This window comes from Anser cygnoides, chromosome Z, assembly GCF_040182565.1.
Source record: "Anser cygnoides isolate HZ-2024a breed goose chromosome Z, Taihu_goose_T2T_genome, whole genome shotgun sequence".
NCBI lineage: Eukaryota > Metazoa > Chordata > Aves > Anseriformes > Anatidae > Anser > Anser cygnoides.
The window spans coordinates 17,163,831-17,183,890 of NC_089912.1; the positions used below are offsets into that span (position 1 = coordinate 17,163,831).

The window sequence follows — 20,060 nt, forward strand, 5'->3', positions numbered from 1 at the left end:
CTTTGCTCCTGTTCGGTGAAGTCTCTCCAGTCACAGTAGCCAGATCACAGAGGTCAGAAAGGAAAAGTTTTATCCACGCAGAATTTTATGGTTTCACATGCTTCCCCAAACACTAGAAACAGACACCAGCAAATGCCTGTTTGAGATACCCAGCTGTAGCCTGAGCGTAGGCTGGCAGGGTTTCTCTTGGTACTGACTGCTGAGTACAAGCTTGTACAGTTCACAAGGCACACACAAGGTGCTGCCTTCAAGCATTGGGAAAAGGTGTCTCTGAAAACATTCAAAAAACCCTCATCAGCTGACCTTTAAAGCTGCCAGAGCAAAATCTACAGAACATTTTGCATCTACAAAAATAAGGCACGTTTCACTCTTAATGGCTCAACTACATACTCATAGTGAGGCACAAACATCTCTCTCTCTTTGCTGTATCATATAATTGCCTCTCTCCTTATCCACAAACACAAAATCGCACGACCAGCCCTGCATCTACCACTATTTAACGTCTCAGAGAGATTGCTACCCTTTCCAGCCCTTCCTAAAAAATAAGATTAAAGCAAGACTCCAAAACCTCAGACTTTCCTGCCTCTTGTCCACAGTGCTTTGTCCTATTAAAGCAGAAACAATACGACTCTTATTCTCCTGACACAGATCTCAACCCCTACTGCCAATACCTAGTTCCTGTTTGCAGTCCGTCTAGTACCTTCAGACCAACTTCCTTTCTCAGTATATTATCACTCAAACGAAGCCACTACCAGCAAAGAGCATAAACATAAGAATTGCCAAGTCAAAGTGAAACCATCTCAATATTCATCACTAATACCAGGTAGCAGCAGATGTCTAGAGAAGAAGCCTAAGAAGCAACATTAGAAAGAAGTACCCCATCCTCTTCATGTATCGTATTTTCTTTCAGAAAATAGTAGATCAAAAGCTGCAGAAAGCAATTGAATTGGTGTTTTAAACAGCTGACAATGAAATGGTAGAAGAGGATGGGAACCTTACAAACTTGGTGTCAGTTCTTTCCAGCCACTTGTTCTTTCATTCCCTATGAAGAATCAAGACAATCATACAAACAAAAGCAACAAGACACTGTCTTACTGTTTACTCAAGTACATCTGTCAGATTTGGAGTTAGATCCCTCAGTACCTTAGCAGCATTATTTACTTGGGAAAGTTCATGAAATGTAAGTCCTACCTGACCAACCTCATCTCCTTCTGTGACCGCTTGGTCGATGAGGGAAAGGCTGTTGACATAGTCTACCTAGACTTCAGCACAGCCTTTGACACAGTCTCACACAGTATTCTCCTCGAGAAACTCGCAGCCCATGGCTTGGACAGGTACACTCCTTGCTAGGCTAAAAACTGGCTGGACGGCCAGGCCCTGACAGTAGCAGTGAATGGAGTTAAATCCAACCGGTGACCGGTCATGAGTGGTGTTCCCCAGGGGTCGGTGTTGGGGCCCATTCTCTTTACTATCTTTATTGATGATTGAGATGAGGGAATTGCGTGCACCCTCAGTAAGTTTGCAGATGATACCAAATTGGGGGGAAGTGTTGATCTGCTGGAGGGTAGGAAGGCTCTGCAGAGGGATCTGGACAGGTTGGATCAATGGGCAGAGGCCAATGGGATGAGGTTCAACATGGCTAAGTGCCAGGTCCTGCACTTTTGCCACAACAACCCCATGCAACACTACAGGCCTGGGGCAGAGTGGCTCAAAAGCTGTGCAGAGGAAAAGGATCTGGGGGTACTGGTCAGTGCTTGCCTGAACATGAGCTGGCAGTGTGTCCAGGTGGCCAAGAAGGCCAAAGGCACCCTGGCTTGTATCAGGAATAGTGTACCCAGCAGGACCAGGGAGGTGACTGTCCCCCTGTACTCTGCTCTGTTGAGGCCACACCTCGAGTACTGTGTACAGTTTTGGGCCTCTCACTACAAGAAGAACATCAAAGCCCTGGAATGTGCCCAGAGAAGGGCTACGAAGCTGGTGAAGAGCCTGGAACCCAAGTCCTACGAGGAGTGGCTGAAGGAACTGGGGTTGTTTAGTCTGTAGAAGAGGAGGCTCAGGGAAGACCTTATTGCTCTCTACAGCTACCTGAAAGGAAGTTGTGGGGAGCTGGGGGTCGGCCTCTTCTCACAGATAACCAGTGATAGGACAAGAAGGAATGGCCTCAAATTGTGTCAGGGGAGGTTCACGTTGGAAATTAGGAGGCATTTCTTCTTAGAAAGAGCAGTCAGGCATTGGAACGGGTTGCCCAGGGAGGTGGTGGAGTCACCGTCCCTGGGGGTGTTCAAGTAAAGGCTGGATGTGGCAATTAGGGACATGGTCTAGTGGGTTATAGTGCTGGTAGGGGGATGGTTGGACCAGATCATTTTGGAGGTCTTTTCCAACCTTTATGGTTCTACGATTCTATAAGGTCCTTGCACACCAGCATGAACAAAGTAGCTGAGGTATATCTAGCACATTTTTAAAATTAGTTGTGGGAGGATTTTTTTTTTTTTTACAGCTAGTATTTAACAAAAAATGCAGTTAAGTCCTCTGAAAATGCTTTGTGTGGATAACAGGGAAGAAGGAATACTGGTTCTGCTGTCTCCCTTTTCCATTCATGCCACAACATCCCAAAGACTAAAGAGGAAGGGGAAAATGCTGTTGCTTCTCACAGATGTGTAGAGGGGACATGAAAAACAACTAATAGCTGATAACTGGAACTTAAGTTCCACTTAAGTGAGGAAAAGTTGAAAACATAATTCAAAGTCCCCTAAAACACTAATTTCAGGGTTTTGGGTTGAACCTCCACGAACCTGCCCTGTTCAAGTATGCTTACAAGAATCCGCAGGGAATTTTACTTAGTAAGTCTTTCTTTTAGGACACAGACTAAACCACACACGAGCATCACTGACAAGAGAAACAGATCAGAAATGAAACTAATTTTTATACCCATCAGAAGACACTGAAGAAGATTTCGACAGCACAGACAATTCTGTTGATAGTTGAGTTTCAGGGAACACTTTCAAGTACACAAAGACATGATTTATGTCTGGTTTTGTCTTTCTTACTCGTTTAAGTTTCATTAAACATAGTAATTTTTAGAAAAGAGAAAGAAAGAACCTTTAAGTGGAGAGAGCATCAGAGATTGGACTCCTTTGTTTCCCCAACAGGCTTTCTCCATTTCAGAATGCTGCTTCCACTAACAGCTCTTTTTGGCCCACTTCTATATGCTCTCTCACATTCCAATTCTCTTTCCCTGTTTCACACACCATCCCAATGTAATCCTCAGTTCCTCTCATGCTACACACACTTGGACTGTCAGAAGTAGCTACTTGTCACAAGAACCTTGTTAAGAAGTTGGACAGACATCCATACAATTTTAACACCATTCCCTTCCTCTACCCTATAGACAGAAAAGAATCTCAAGCACTCCTGTGAAACTGTGGCAATGTAAAACATAAAAGCAAACTCTAGTCTCAGAAAAATTCTGCCTAAGAAATCCATCACTAAGGTATTCTTGAATAACATTCTTTTTTCATGCTCTTTGGATCTGAAAGCATGTGGGTGAATCCAGTTCTAATAATTTCAATCTGGCCATTACCCATATATTGTCACAAACTCCTCACATTATATACATTAAAGAGAACACAACGTTTTTGATTTATTTCAGTCTTCAACACTTGGTTCTCCATTGTTCTAAGACTTAATCTATAGCTGAGCAGATGTAAAGGCTTTTCAGCAGTATACTCACCTAAATTTTTATCTTACCTATGTGTCCTGGTTTCGGCTAGGATCGAGTTAATTTTTCTACTAGTAGTTGGTATGGTGCTGTGGTTTGGATTTAGGATGAGAATATTGATAACACACTGATGATTTAATTGTTGCAGAGCAGTGCTTACACCAAGCCAAGGACTTTCTGGCTTTTCCCACTGTCCTGCCAGTGGGCAGGCTGGGGATTTAGCAGGAGCTGGGAAGGGACAGAACCAGGACAGCTGACCCAAATTGGCCAAAGGGGTATTCCATACCATCTGATGTCATACTGACCAATTAATATGGGGGGCTGGCTGGGGCGGGCAGACTGGCTGCTCAGGGATAGGCTTGGCATCAGTCAGAGGGTGGTGACCAACTGCATTGTGCATCACTTGTTTTGTATACATTATTATTAGTAGTACTATTATCATTATTATTATTTTCATTTCTTTTCTATCCTAATAAACTGTCTCTATCTCAACCCACAGGCTTTCCTTTTAATTTTTTTCCCTCTGATTTTCTCCCCCATCCCATGCGGGATGAGGGGAGGGGGAGCGAACGGCTGTGTGGTGCTTAGCTGCTGGCTGGGTTAAACTAATACACTGTGCTGTGAAGCATATACTTCAATGTCCATATATAGATGTCTTTAATCTTTTTACCTTTCGTAACACTTGCCATGAAAATGAAGCTAAAATTGAATTTTTGCAGCAAAGTTTGTAAGACTTTTAATGAATATATTTGTCCATCTTGAATAGATTTGGTTTGTTAAAGCGCCTAATTAAAAAAGTTACGATTTAAGCAGAAACATTTTAGAGCATATACCTATATGACTTGTATATACGCATACACTGTCCCCAGTACAAACTGACCTTATATGTGTACTTACTTTCAAGGTGTGCAGGGTGTCTGTCCATTCCATGGAACCTATCAGAGGTATAGCAGTAAGGAGTATGCTAGTAGCCTTATTTGCATTCTCTTTCAGCGTCTTTAAAACTTTATCCACTGAAACCTACAAATGAAATAGAACTGAGTGGTGTTTCAGTTTTTATCACACATTTAAATGCCCCAACTAAATTTGTTCAACTAATCCAGCTCTAAGTGAAAAGGTGAAGCACAGACAAAAACACAGTATGTATTTTAAAATGCCATGATCCTTTTAGCTAGTAAAAACTTATTTCCTCTGAGAGTCTACGTTTGATTGTATTTTATAGCTTGGTCCTGATTCTGTGAACTTCATACTCAAAAAAAATGTTGGTTGGGCTTTTCATTTGAACACATTACAAGTAATGTCACTGGTGAAAAAACATATTGCTTTCTAGGCACATTTATGAATCATAATAAACTAAAACTAACACATCTGGATAAAGTGATAATCTAAAAAAATAAGAAAAAGCAAAAGCTAAGTAAACCAAGTAATTATTAAATCTCTGTGGAATTTGCAGAGAAGTTGCTAGTTCTGTTCTCTGTGTGTCACAGGGAACTTTAAATAAAATGTCATAGGGGGCTCTTTATTACAGCACAGTACAGATGTGTGTATTAATTTTACCAAAGACTTGATACTTTTTTTTTGTATACTGATGAATATTAGAGGATAAAAAAATATTTTGGATAGTCAGAAATTCTATTTAATAATAATAAATGTTCTATGTGTGCTAAGCTGTATCTGATACAGCTGATACAGTAGTTTGATATTATGGAAACGTATGCTCCAGGAACTGCTGGCTTCATAAAAATCTATGTCATCTCTTATTTACCAATGTTTTTGCAGCAGTGCGCAGTCTGTGTTCAAACAGTGCTGTAGAAAAATGGAGACAAGATTCAGATTGCGTCTGAGAAACTAGAAGCAGTTTAAGTGATACTGTACAGGGGTGTAGGAAAGAATTTATTTGTATACATAAAAATTGAGAGAGAAGTTTTACAGTTACTTAGGCAAATTATCAGGTGTCCAACTAAATTGTCTCTGTTGTCTCATGCAGTAAAGTTGGGCTGTTCCTTTCTATGATGACTATGATTTAACAGACTATTGGTTGAAGTTTTTCACTGGTAGTTCCTGTCCAAGTGTATTCCACAAGAAAAAGAACTAAAGAAGACATATCCTTTTGCAAAGAGTTGCAAAAGAAAAAATACCAGACAGATTACAAGAGACAAGTTCACACTACCTTCATACATATAGCCCCCCTGATTCAGACACAAGGAGCTAAATGGTTTGCTAGCAGTAAGGCAAGTTTATAAAAATGAAGGAGGTAGCAACATTTGTTTCTGTTCTTACTTTACAATTGTCACTCCAGAGTAATTCTTCAATACTGATATAAGTAAAACCAGATTTAATTTAGTACGTGACCTCTGCCAAAAGCTACATACAGGTTCTCATCCAGATCCTTTTGGACAAGACTCAGAGGAAAAAGGTTGCACTCACTGTTTCTTCATGCTCCTTCCAGCAGTCATAATCTGTTGCCATAGCAATACTTGCATAACTCATTCCAGCTTCTTTTGCAAGAATCACTTCAGGCACTGTGGTCATATTGATAACATCAGCTCCCCAGCTGCGAAACATCAAGCTCTCTGCTCGAGAACTGAAACGTGGGCCTTCAATTGTGATCATTGTCCCCTTAGAATGACATTGAAGCCCAAGCTTCTTTGCAATCTCAATAAGAACCTGCAAAATATGCCGACATAAGGAAACGCACGTAATTTCCCTGGTGCACTGCTCTGCATCTCACAAAAAAAACACACATAAAAAAAAAAATTAGCCCGATACTAAGCAGTATTCGCATGGCTACAGCTGTCCAAATGCAAAAATTAGTTTCAGTTTTCTCATCCAGCAAGATCAATTAATAGTATTACTGATAAGAATGATATTGAGCTCACCTAATTTTGATTGTATCACTCGGAGTACTGTTTTCAGAGTAGACAAAGGAGATTGGAAAACAGAAACATTCTGCTTTATATTTAGGCTTTGCTTACTTTCAGAATAGAATCATGAAATGCTACAGGCTCATGCCACCAAGCACTGCATTGCCACAGTGCTGGAGTTAAGCTGGGGAGAATACGAAATTCACTTTCTGAAAGTTTGCAAAACTTTCTAAGCGTATACTTCAAAGAGTACCCTGGGAATCTGAAACTTTTATATTTTCGCTATTGCTTGTGGCTGAGCTGTACATGTATCTTTTTTTTTTTTCTAATAGTCTTTACATTTCCAACAAGGACCATGTACATCATGATGATGAAATCGTCATCATGATTTCCATTCTTGGTACATGGCTTGGGAAGCAATAGTTGATACCATAGGAGTGAGAGTGTACCAGCATGTGTAAATGGGACTAGGAAATCCACAACTGTCCTGAGTAGGAAAGTAACAGCAATTTTAAAATGACCATGTAAATGTTTAAAATGACCATGCAAAGAAAAGCCTTGTCTTCTCAGCATCATGGAATTCCTAAATGTCTGCTGGAGCACCCTTTCTGCAAAATGCTCTGAGGAGCCTGCACGCCAGCAGGTCAACCCATCATACAGGGGTGCAACAAGTAGCAATACCTTGAACGTGCTATCTGACCCTGTGGGGTGATTTCTCATTTGGCATGTGGATCCATGGACTGTGGGGAACAGCAGAAGTACACATAAAGCTGGAGTACCCCACAGCAGATGTGTAGGCAAACTTGCCATCCCAGAAGAGGGTGGGTATGTTTGCAACCCACACATGCTGGGGAAGGGCATTCGTGCACGTAGCTGTGTGCATATGTGTAGATGGCCCTAAATGAGAGTTTTAGGAGATCAGCCACAGAAGGACTTTTAGAAATTTGTATGTATTTATTAACATGCTGTATCTAATATTGTGGCTTATCCCTTATATTGATTCTGAACATATAATTCACTGTTTGCCTGTTAATTATGTGTTATTAATAAATGAATAAAAATCTTCAGCTGTGATTTCACTTAAACCAGAGGAGTTGGGAAGTATTTCCCTGAAACTCTTTACAGCTACCACTCCAGTCCTTACAAGATGCTGCTGTGAGTTTCTAGTAGTAACAACCAAGGCAGACTACGTTATTCAAAAGCCTACAATCACAGAAAAGATAAATTCCTTTCAGGTTCTCATTTGATTTACAGTGTGTAAAAAAAATACAATGGAATTTTTCCACATATTTGCACAAATGCAATTTAATAAAAAGTTTTCAGATGTTTTCATGCAAATTCCTTAATTAGCCTACTACATTAATAGTTTTGGTTTTATTGCTAGTGCATTTAGCTATGATAGTTCCCTGAATCAGGGAAAACTGAAATAATTCCAACAATTTTCAGGGACACTTCCTGGAAAAAAAATTAATTCACTTTTATCTGGTATTTTCAAAAAAAAGTCAAAGCATCTCTTTTCAGCCTCTCTAGGAGCTCAAAACAACATTTCTTTAAAACATCTGTTATACTGATTAGAATGCACAGGCTAATGAGATAATGAGTACATGTGAGACTGGGAAGTACCTAAATGTTTGTTCTCTGAAAAAGTAGTATTTCTCTGCTCTTTTTTTTTTTTTTTACAAAAATTAATATCTAAAGAGCACTTTCTATAGATACTTAACAATCAGATGAAACCAGCCTCAGTGCACTTTTCCTGCATCCTCAGGAAATGGCTTATATGTATCTACTTATGCTTTCTAAAAAATGAGGAAGAAACAGCATGAAGTATAGCCAATCATTTCAGTAATAACACTGTTTTCAAACCATTACATAAAGTCTACAGTTAGATGTCAATAAACTCCTTGAATCTGTTGTGACATGACATGGTCAAAGTCAGTAAACAACTATATGGCACCTAATCTTTGATAACAGCATGTGGCTAGGCTCTTGCTTCTTGTAAACTGCAAAGTATTTTGCATAGTTTACTGTCTAGTGGAAGAAGGGTATGAATAGGCGCGTATATAATATATAGCAGTCTGTTTCCTCTTCAGCTTTAAAATGTCTTTACTTCACTGTAAAACACCTTCATTCCCAGTGCCCTGAAATGTTCCACTAACAACACTTGGACCTACTGGTTGGTATCTCAAATCCACATTGACCCTTGGCTAATTAACAAAAACAGCTTATAATGGCAGTGAAGTGAGATGGTGACAAGCAGAATAGCTCAGCAATACAAATATCTGTAGATGCTTAGGGTACAGATTGAGCCACTTGATTCGTAATTCAGTTTTGACCTGTTCGTTGTTGTAAACTGATTGCACAGAGAGTGAATCTGTTGAATGCACATGACTAATTCTGCAAATATTCCTGTGGCACTTCAGAATGTAACTCCCTGCAGCTTCTGATCAGAGAATTCCACAACAGCACAAAACACTGAGTTCAATCTTCACCTTCGCTTTTCCTCAGATGTAAGAATACACTGAGAAGGCATATTTAATCAGATACGCTCGCTACTAGAAGTTTATAAAGGTGTTGAAAAGCAGAGCAACGGTTCACACTATTTATTCTACCTGTTTTCAAAGCCTGAAAATCTTAAGTGACTAAACTAAGAGAAGCAAAATTTAAGAACAAAAGACAAATGTAATTTGGCCTGTCTCTACGTTTAATATCCTTTAAACAAAGCCACTACTCTCTACCATGACCAACAATGCACAAAAGCACAAATGCAATATTGGTATTTCTGTGAATGCTGAAGTATTATTCTTAATTCTCTGTACTGCAAGTATGTAGAGTGTCTTAGCCAAAGATGCTGTTTCATTTAGAATGGAAAGGAAATAATTCCTAATTCTGTCTTCCTATTTAGTCCACACTGTTGCTCTCGTCATTTTACATGAGAAATAAAGATTTTTTGCCCTGCTATTAAGACTCTGGAGAAATCTAGGTTGCCAAATGTCTTCTTAAAGTGTTTCAAGTACCTACTTTAGATCCTGCAAGATCTTTTACTTCCCGTGCCTTCCAAATTTTACAATTTTCTTTAATATCACGACATATCTGAGAAATAGGAAGCGGTTGAGATTATCTCCATATTCTGACAGCGGGTAATTAGACTACTACGCCATACGTTACAAGTATAATAAAAATATAACATTTTAAAATACATCTACAACATTCACTAACCTCTCTGGTTTTGGTGCAGAATGGCTCTGCCATTGGAATATGACATACTCCTGGAAGAGTGGAACACTGACCATCATATAAAGTATAATGTCTTTTAGTTGTCCTGGAAAAGCAGAAAACATACTCAGGGAGAAGAACAGGGACAAATGATAATAGAAAACAATAAATTTACACAAGTCCAAAACCATAATATTCTTGAAGGGAACAAAAATATCAGTACGATGGCAATCACTCAATCACCACCTGTAATCAGAGAATCACAGAATGGCTGAGGGTGGAAGGGACCTCTGGAGGCCATCTGGTCCAACCCCTTGCTCATGCAGGGACACCCAGAGCAGGTTGCCCAGGACCTGCTTATCATGGGTGATTTCAACTACCCTGACATTTGCTAGAAGGCCTACTAAGCCAGCCATCCGCAGTCCAGGAGGTTCCTCCAGTGCACTGATGATAACTTTCTGATGCAAATGGTGGACATGCCAACTAGGAGAGGAGCACTGCTGGATCTTGTCCTCACTAACAAGGAGGGGCTGGTGGAGGCAGTTACGGTTAAGGGTAGCCTTGGTTGCAGCGACCATGGGATGGTGGAGTTCAGGATCTCATGTGGCCTGAACAGAATACCAAGCAGAGTTGCAACCCTGGAGTTTAGTAGGGCCAACTTTGGCCTTTTCAAGCAATTGCTTAGGGAAATCCCATGGGCCAAGATACTTGAAGGAAAAGGTGCCCAAGATAGCTGGTTAGCTTTCAAGGACTGCTTCTTCCTTGAAGAACAGAGCATCCCAACAGGTAGGAAGTCAGGAAAGGGAGCCAGGAGACCTGCATGCTTAAACAAGGAACTGCTGGGCAAACTCAAGTGGAAGAGGAGAGTCTACAGATCATGGATGGAGGGGCTGGCCACTTGGGAGCAATATAAGACTGTTGTCAGATACAGGGAGGCAACTGGGAAAGCTAAGGCCTCCTTAGAATTAAACCTCTGCAAGACAGGTCAGGGACAACAGAAAGGGCTCCTTCAAGTACACTGCAGATAAAACTAACCCTAGAGGCAATGTAGGCCCACTGATGAATGAAGTGGGTGCCCTGGTGACAGATGAAGAAAAGGTGGAGTTACTGAATGCCTTCTTTGTCTCTGTCTATAATGCTGGAGGCTCTCCTGAGGAGCCCTGTACCACTGAGGCCCCAGAGGAAGTCAGGATAAAGGAGGAGTTTGCCTGGGTTAATAAGGGCTGGGTTAAGGACTGATTAAGCAAGGTGGACATCCATAAATCCATGGGTCCTGATGGGATGCACCCGCAGGTGCTGAGGGAGCTGGTGGAAGCCATTGCCAGGCCACTCTCCATCATCTTTGGTAAGCCATGGGCATCGGGAGAGGTGCCCAAGGACTGGGGGAAAGAAATGTTAATCCTGTCTTCAAAAAGGGCAAGAAGGACCTGGGTAACTATAGACTGGTTAACCTCACCTCCATCCCTGGTAAGGTGATGGAACAACTTAACCTTGGTGTTGTCTCTAGGCATATAAAGGACAAAAAGGTCGTTAGGAGCAGTCAACATGGCTTCACCAAGGGGAAGTCATGCTTAACCAACCTGATAGCCTTTTATGAGGATATAACCAGGTGGACAGATGATGGTAAAGCAGTGGGTGTAGTCTATCTTGATTTCAGTAAAGCATTTGACACACTCTCCCACAGCATCCTTGCAGCTAAAGCGAGGAAGTGTGGTCTGGATGATTGGGTAGTGAGGTGTACTGTGAACTGGCTGAAGGGAAGAAGCCAGAGAGTTGTAGTCAATGGGACGGAGTCTAGTTGGAGGCCTGTATCTAGAGGAGTCCCTCAGAGGTCGGTACTGGGACCAGTGTTGTTCAATATATTCATCAACGACTTGGATGAGGGAATGGAGTGCGCTGTGAGCAAGTTTGCTGATGACTCTAAACTGAAAGGAGTGGCTGACATGCCAGAATGCTGTGCTGCCCTCCAGTGGGACCTCGACAGGTTGGAGAATTGGGCGGGGAGAAACTTAATGAAATATAATGAGGGCAAGTGTAGAGTCCTGCATCTGGGCAAGAACAACCCCAGACACCAGTATAAGTTGAGGACTGCCCTGCTGGAGAGCAACGAAGGGGAGAGAGACCTGGGTGTCCTGGTGGACAGCAAGATGACCATGAGCCAGCACTCTGCCCTTGTGGCCAGAAAGGCCAGTGGTATCCTGGGGTGTATCAGAAGGGGTGCGGTTAGTAGGTCAAGGGGGGTTCTCCTCCCCCTCTACTCTGCCCTGGTGAGACCACATCTGGAATATTGCATCCAGTTCTGGGCCCCTCAGTTCAAGAAGGACAGGGAACTGCTTGAGAGAGTCCTGCACAGAGCCACAAGGATGATTAAGGAAGTGGAGCATCTGCCTTATGAGGAAAGGCTGAGGGAGCTGGGTCTCTTTAGCTTGGAGGAGACTGAGGGGTGACCTTATTAATGTTTATAAATATGTAAAGGGTGAGTATCAGGAGGACACAGCCAGGCTCTTCTCAGTGAAATCTAATGATAGGACAAGGGGCAATGCATGCAAGCTGGAACATAGGAGGTTCTGCTTAAATATGAGACAAAACTTTTTCACGGTGAGGGTGATGGAACACCAGAACAGGCTGCCCAGAGGGGTTGTGGAGTCTCCTCCTCTGGAGACTTTCAAAACCTGCCTGGATGCATTCCTGTGTGACCTGATCTAGGTGTTTCTGCGCTGACAGGGGGATTGGACTAGATGATCTTTCAAGGTCCCTTCCAGTCCCTAACATTCTGTGATTCTGTGACCATTTCTGGGCGTCTTTTGAAGCTCCACAAGCAGGGAGGCTCCACAGCCTCCCTGGGCAACCTATGCCAGTGCTCAGGCGCCCTCACAGCACAGAAGTGCTTCATGTTGTTCAGAGGGAACCTCTTCTGCTGCAGCTTGTACCCACTGCCTCCTGTCCTATTACTGGGAACCACTGAAAAGACCCTGCCTCCATCTTCTTTGCATCCTCCCTTCAGGTATTTATAGACACTGATGAGAGCCTCCTCTTCCCCAGGCTGAACAGTCCCAGCTCTCTCAGCATTTCCTCACAGGGGACATACTCCACTCCCTTTTTTGCCTCTGTGGCCCTTTGTTGGACTCTCTTCCATATGTCCATGTCTCTCTGGCACTAGGGAGCCCAGAACTGGACTCGGCACTCCAGCTGTGGCCTCACCAGTGCTGAGAAGAAGGGAAGGATCTCTTCTCTCCACCTGCTAGTGATGCTTTGTGTAATACAGCCCAGGATACCATTAAGGCTTCTTTAACACAACCTAAACCATCAACGCCCTTTCAATCCTCTTTACAACACATAACTTTACAATTTTATTATAAAAATGTTTTTCTTTCTTTTTTCTTTTTTTTTTTTCTTTAAAGGGATATGTTCTTAATATCCAAACTTAATAAAGCTGGTTATTTCCTTTCTAGCTCAGAAAGTCTTTCATGCAGACTGGCAAGTGCTCGGAAATGTAAAGCTGTGGGAGATCAGCTAGCTTCAAAATGAATCATTAATTTTGAAAATTACATTTTGGATGAAGTATGGTCTCAGATTTCATTATCTGGGTTCATTTCCTGGCTCTGTCATTGTCTTTCTGACTGACCTCTGCATGAGTTAGTTTCTCTATACTTCCACCCCTCATCTGTAGCAGACAATAATTCTGCTATCATCCAAATTCTTTCTTGTTTAAAAACGTGTTCTCTCCGGGCTACTTCTTACCATGCATGCAGATCAAGGTTTAGCATAGTTAGGTTCCTCACACCTACCTTTGAGCCTGCTAGATTATAATGTTGTCAAAATAATATATTGCTTTACTCACAATTATCCAAACCACATACCTTTGTTTAGCATTTCCTCCATCAATCGTGATATAAAATTGCTCACTTCCAAGTACTATTGGCAGAATAAGGATGAATATGATTTAGTCTGTATAAACAAAGTGATCAGCCTCAATACTTTTAGCCTCATCAAAAAAATAAAAAAGGAAAAAATCCCATCCACTGATAGCAATGCAGCTACTCTCCGCTCAGAAATCAACTCCAATATAACACAAAGCAGTCTATATAGGGCTTGTTCCTGCAGGGTACTTAGTCATTTAGATACACTGTACTTAAAATACATTCTTTTACAAGAAAAAACAGTTACACAAAAAATCAGTATGTCAGAATTCAAATAGCACCTCATTGCAGAAAACAAGTAGACATGTTCAGCTGGCAATGAAATATTGCCAGCAGTTCCACATAAGCACAAAGATTCCTCATAAACCATTCTAAAAACCATTCCAACTTAAAACTAGATGGAGCAGAGAGATATGACTTTAATATATAATACAAGTATTAAAATTAAATTGACTTGTAAACATGTGCAACTGCACTTCTGAATTATTTGGTGTAGTTGGTGATCTTTAAATGTTGCTTCTTCCTTTTGGGTTTTGTCTGGATTTTTCAAATCACTGGATAATCAAGAAGGGGTTATTGATGGGAGTACACGGACTTTAGAAAACAATACTTCCTTATGATTCTTAGAAAATAAAAAATGTTAGCATCGATTCTTGTTTTAAAATCACCCCCTATCTTTTACCACAATGTTGTTTTTGATCTCTCCTGTATACTGCCTCATCATTACTGTATGTTTTTTTCTACCAGGATCCTACTCTACTGAGTTCCTTCTTGCACCTCTCCATTTCATTTCAGAATCTTTCTGAAGCTTACAGTGGTTTGTGCTCTTACAATGCTCCTCACTCACATCCAAAGAGACCTCTTTACTTCAGCAGACTCTTCCCAAGGAGCAGTATTTTGGTTTGTTTGAGACAATTCTTCAAAGCCCGGTATTTCTTCAGTACCTGTTACAGCTAGACTTCTAATCTCATTCCTGTTTCCTATCATGCTTTCTTACATGAATATCCCTTTATGCCGTAAGAACTGAGGCTATCACCTCATTCCACAAAAGCTTAATTAACATCAACATATTTTTATACAGTTTAACCCCATACCCTTTTTTCTCCTCCCAAACTAAGTACATAATTAAAAGCAGATGTTACTTACCTGTCAATAAACTGGTCAATCATGATAAGATCACCTGGTTGTATTTCTTCTCGTAATGAACCGCAGGCAGTAGTCACCAAAACATGTGAGCAATTCTCCTCTTTTAACGCCCAGATATTGGCACGGTAATTAACATTTGATGGCATAATTGTATGATGTCTTCCATGTCTGCAAAAATGCATGTAGACAGCAAGTAAAATAAATCAGACTGAAATTGCCTTTGTCCTCTCAAACAGAATTCCAGGAAATGTAGTTTCTCTAAACAACACTGGAGGTGGGACTGATCATTTCAGCATCTTGAGGCATAGCTTGTTTTCTTAACTGCATTAAGATTCTCTTAATATTTGAACCAAGAAGTAGTGCTGTAGCATTTTTTTTTACAAGTTGAACTTCAAGATTGTAATGAAAAATATTCTTGAAACTACAATCCAAATACATGTTAGCATCTTCAAGGGTACAAAAAGCATTTTTCTCTGAAATTTGTAATCCATTTTCATAGATTCTGAATACCCAGGGAATAGCAATATTACACCTTACACACACTATAACAGATTTCTAAGATTTATATACAACTCTATAATTTCCACTCATAAGTATTGCTTGTATTCTCCAATCTAGAAAAGAGTGGAACATCACAGGAAATTAAAAGCAGAAAACACACCCTGTTTTAATGTCACCCTCCCAGAGAAAACAGTAGTGTATCATCAGATTTTTCTCTTTGCTTCTAAAATGATCTGTCAGTTTTCATAAATTAGAAGAATGACTTTGCATTGTTTCAGATTTTTTTTTCACCAAAACAGAAAATACTTAAGTCTTATAATAACATGCTTTCGTTTTACCTCTGTCAACACTACAGAGATGCATCACTCCCATTAAACAGATTTGAAAGTTGTTCCAATATATACAGGAGGAAAGGGGGAACTTAATTTACCAATTAGGTCCTTTAAAGAGAGCAAAAAGTTTTAAAAACTTGATCAGTTGGGAACTGGGAATTGCACATGGCACAACCAAGTACTGTCAGGCAGAATTCCCATGTTGTCATTAGCATTTCTGATAAGCTAGCAAGTGTGTAGATTTATTGTTTAGTATTGCAGCTGTAAGAATCCTCTTCCAGAATATATATCTTTTTTTTTTTTTTTTTAAAATCTGGCATTCAAAGTTAACTTCCCCCCTCCCCCGCAGAACACTAAGCAAAGGTGCAGGTACCTTGGTCCCAAAAATAAACTTGTGGGACTCATATGTGAATGGTCATAAAACCCAGTGAGGAAATAACTCACAGCACAGTGGTTCAGCCACCTGTAGCCCAAGGTCTATTCTGATATAGCACAACTACGTGACCTTGGCTTAGTATTTTTATTTTAGAAAATGTTTCCCAGGTATAATAAAATATGCCAGCAAACCACAAGCAGAAACGTGGAGATGGTAACAGTCAGCAATTTAATGAAAAAATACTGGCACGGAAAGAGTCAGGTCATTAACTGCAAATAGGTCACAATTGCCCTGGCCAGCCTCACCCTTTGTCTTCCACACAGGCACACAGTGCCCATGAGCTCAGTGCTCCCTCCCTCAGGCTCAGGCCCTGGCCATCTCTCTTTGCCCAAGCTGTGTCACAGCCGTGCCTCCTGGACGGCCCTTAGACCTTTGCTGTCATTTGTCTCCAGACCTGTTATTTCGATGGATTTTTGCACAAATGCTTCAGCCTTGTCTCCAGCCCTGTCCTGGCCCTGTCTCCTACTGCTCCTGCCTGGACTACCTGGATGGATTCTGGACCTGATTCATCACCTCTGCTTGTCAAGAACTGTTAATGGACCTTGTTATTAGCAGCTGGCTCAGACCATGTTGCCCAGATGCTGTATTAACATTTTAATATTTCATCTATTAGCACTTTAATCCAAGATATCCATGGCTATGCTAGCCAGTGTTACTTTTCCATGCATTCATTTGCAAATCCTGCTTCCAGCATCTGTTGTAAGTATGGTAAGAGACGTCTGAATAAAGGTGACCCAGGGAGGGAGAACTATATGGGATGCAGCTTTCTAAGCAATACAGGTAGCAGCTAGAGGACTCAGTAATCAAAGGGGATGATTTGGAAGAGTCTACGGGAGTACCAAGTATAGGTTGACATACAGGCCTGACAAAGTCAGGGTAAAAATTCAGTTCACCTCATGTAAAAAGAGAAGACTTTTGAGAAAACTTCAAGACATAATATAAAATTCCCTAAAATGCTCATTTACCTTGCCAACAGCACACAGTTCACATTTTTTATCTTTCCCAAAATCAAAGCATCTGATGGCTGCAAAACAAGCAAAAAAGAATGAGTTACTGCTTACCAATCACAACAGAAACCTTAACTACTACTTACAAATAAGCAGGACAGCTATGTAAGGAAATACTAGTTAGATAAAGGAAACACTGGAAATAGCACTGTAGTCTCACACTATCTCCAGCTCAGAATAAGCCTGTGATTTGATGTGGCAGATTAGTACAAGCGTAGAACTGGAAGATCAGCCAGGATCCTCACACTGTTTCTGTGTTCATACTAACAATAACTGCAAGCACCCACTTTGAGGTTTGAAATAGTACTTTGAAACACTCATACTTTCAAATACTTTGAAACAGTAATTTCAAACAGAGCAGAATTAACATGAAAAAGAATCATGAGCATGTTGCCTTTAAATCAGTTATCACTGTCCTTTGCAAACTTTGGTTGGTTTATACTAAAAAGGTGTCATTTCCTACAGAAAGACCCCCCCCAACAGAAATTGCTTTAATCTGTCCCTTACCGTAACATTCCCCATTCATTTCTCTGTCACCTTTCTACCAAGCTCATTCTCATGTTTCAGACTCCTCCAATCCTTTCTTCTGCTCCCCACACTTCCCAACAAACTCCCTCTTCCCTGCTGCATAGAGTCCTCCCTTTTGGAAGTGAACTATGATATGGCAGAGAACTTCTTGTACACTAACTGCAGAAGCAGCATTGCATTTGGTTAGTCTAGGGACCAAGAGATGAAATGCACTTTCCTCTCACAGCTGTAGGACAACGTGTTCCCCCTGAGTAGCCAACCAGCCACGAAGCTACAGCATCTTGTTTGTAGCTGCCCAGCTGGGACACATGCCCTACAGTGGGCAATCCCAAGTCATCAATTGTCACTGCAGCAAATGAACTGTTCTGTGGGTTGTATTCATAGAATAACAGAATATCCTGAGTTGGAAGGGACCCACAAGGATCTTCAAGTCCAACTCCTGGCTCCACACAGGACCATCTAAAAATCAGACCATGTGTCTGAGAGCATTGTTCAAACACTTCTTGAACTCTGTCAGGCTTGGTGCTGTGACCATGTCCTGTCCTATCCTCAGAGCAGAGCTCAGTGCCTGCCACTCTGCTCCCCTCGTGAGGGAGCTGCAGGCTGCCATGAGGCCTCTCCTCAGCCTCCTCTGCTCTGGGCTGAGCAAACCAAGTGACTTCAGCCTCATACGTCTTCCCCTCCAGACCCATCACCATCCTTGTAGCACTCTAGTGGGTTTACATGGCAAGGTTTTGGTAGCAGGGGGCCACAGGGGTGGCTTCTGTGAGAAGAATCTAGAAGCTGCCCCATGTTAGGTAAGGGCCCCACTGCTGACCAGAGCTGAGCCAATAAGTGATGTTGTTTGCGCCTCTGTGAAAGCATATTTTAGACATGGGAAAAAAAAACAACGCTGGGAGAGTGAGAGGAATGAGAAACAGCCTTGCAGGCACCAAGGTCAGTGAAGAAGGAGGGGGAGAGGTGCCCCAGGCACCGGAGCAGAAGTCCCCTGCAGCCTGTGGTGAGGACCATGGTGAAGCAGGCTGTCCCCCTGCAGCCCATGGAGTACCACAGTGGAGCAGGGTTCCACGCTGCGGCCCGTGGAGGAGCCCCTGGTGGAGCAGGTGGTTCTGCACTGACGGAGGCTGTGGCCTGTGAAAGACCCCCACCAGAGCAGATTCCAGGCCGGACCTGTAGCCCGTGAAGAGGAGACCATGCAGGAGCAGGTGACCTGGCAGGAGCTGCTGCCCGTGGGGGACCCAGGTTGAAGCAGATCACTGCAGCAGGATGCGCTTGCCTGGGTGTCACAAGGAGTCCATCTCCTGCTTTGCAGCAACATTTGGAGGAGGCTGCATAGTACTGCCCAGCACTGTATTCCCTCACGTTTGCAGAAGCAACTTGTAGCTGTAAGAATATTTTTTTCCTCTGGTCTTCATTTACACAGGACAGCAATATATAAATTCCTCAACAATCACTTAATCTCTTTGGGCTGAAATCACCATCTTTGCTCAGCCCAGGTCCAAAGCAGCAACACATGCAAACACAGCACACCACTCTGCAGCCTGGGGAAGGACCATCATATGAAAAACGAGTGCTGTTCCCGAGTCTTCTACTGAGCAGCCCTCTGCACTGGAAATGTCCCTTGATGCAGGCTGCTAAGAAGGGCAGCTCCATCTTCTGGAAGCTGACGTGTTTGAAGCTCTTGTGTGGTTTTGGCATGTGATTTGAGGCAAGAAGCCTGCTCTCAGCTCAGTTTCTGTTACCAATTCTGCTGCTTGCAGACATGCCATTACTGCCACAAGCTGCTCTCCTCGTGCAAGCAACCTCTCAGCAAGCTCTGCATGAACTCACCACCCCTAAAGGACTGGAAAAACAGGAAACCCTTTCAAAAGTGTCTTGAGATTTGATGCTGATGTTTGAATTTCCCTTTGAAATCACTGTAACTTTTTTGTCCAAGCAATTTATCCCTGCACTGCAAAGCTATCATTTATTTCTAGTTGGAGGTTTTGTGCTTGAAAATAAAGCCAAGGAGAACAGAAGCGTTCAAAGACACTTTAATGCGTTGACAAGCATTGAGTACCAGAAGCTGAGCCCTACCAGCCCTTAGGGGAAAACATATCTTCTGTACAAGTAACTTAGCAAAGACCAAGCTGTTCTGCCTAGTGAAAATTTAGGTGCTATATAGTTTGAGGAAATAATATAATATACTCATCAGTAAAAACAGTTGTAAGACCACGACAGTAACCTGGAAGAAGTTGAAAGGGACTGAGGACAATGCAGGCCGTACGGCCACACTGCTGGGCAAGCAGCATCCCTGCTCAGCCAGGCCCAAAAACAAGCTGATGGTCTGAGAAAACACAGCAGGGCTCCTGTGGGCTCCTCTCTGGCCACAGTCCTACGTGTGAAACAGGCTTTG

The 20,060-nt window shown here is 42.0% G+C and overlaps 1 protein-coding gene across 3 annotated transcripts in view; it reads right to left on the minus strand.

The window, feature by feature from the left end:
- The window catches only part of MTAP (methylthioadenosine phosphorylase), a 38,094-nt gene that overhangs the window by 5,825 nt on the left and 12,209 nt on the right, over positions 1 to 20,060 (minus strand). The window contains exons 3-7 of one of the 3 annotated variants that reach the window (XM_013187930.3): positions 17,096 to 17,154; positions 14,862 to 15,029; positions 9,799 to 9,901; positions 6,146 to 6,385; positions 4,616 to 4,738 (exon numbers count right to left, since the gene is read on the minus strand). In XM_013187930.3, coding sequence (XP_013043384.1) covers positions 4,616 to 4,738; positions 6,146 to 6,385; positions 9,799 to 9,901; positions 14,862 to 15,029; positions 17,096 to 17,154 — 693 coding nt within the window. Of the gene's footprint in view, positions 1 to 4,615; positions 4,739 to 5,464; positions 5,525 to 6,145; positions 6,386 to 9,798; positions 9,902 to 14,861; positions 15,030 to 17,095; positions 17,155 to 20,060 lie in introns of those variants that run through there. The other 2 variants (XM_066989057.1, XM_048051766.2) reach the window with 2 other exon arrangements.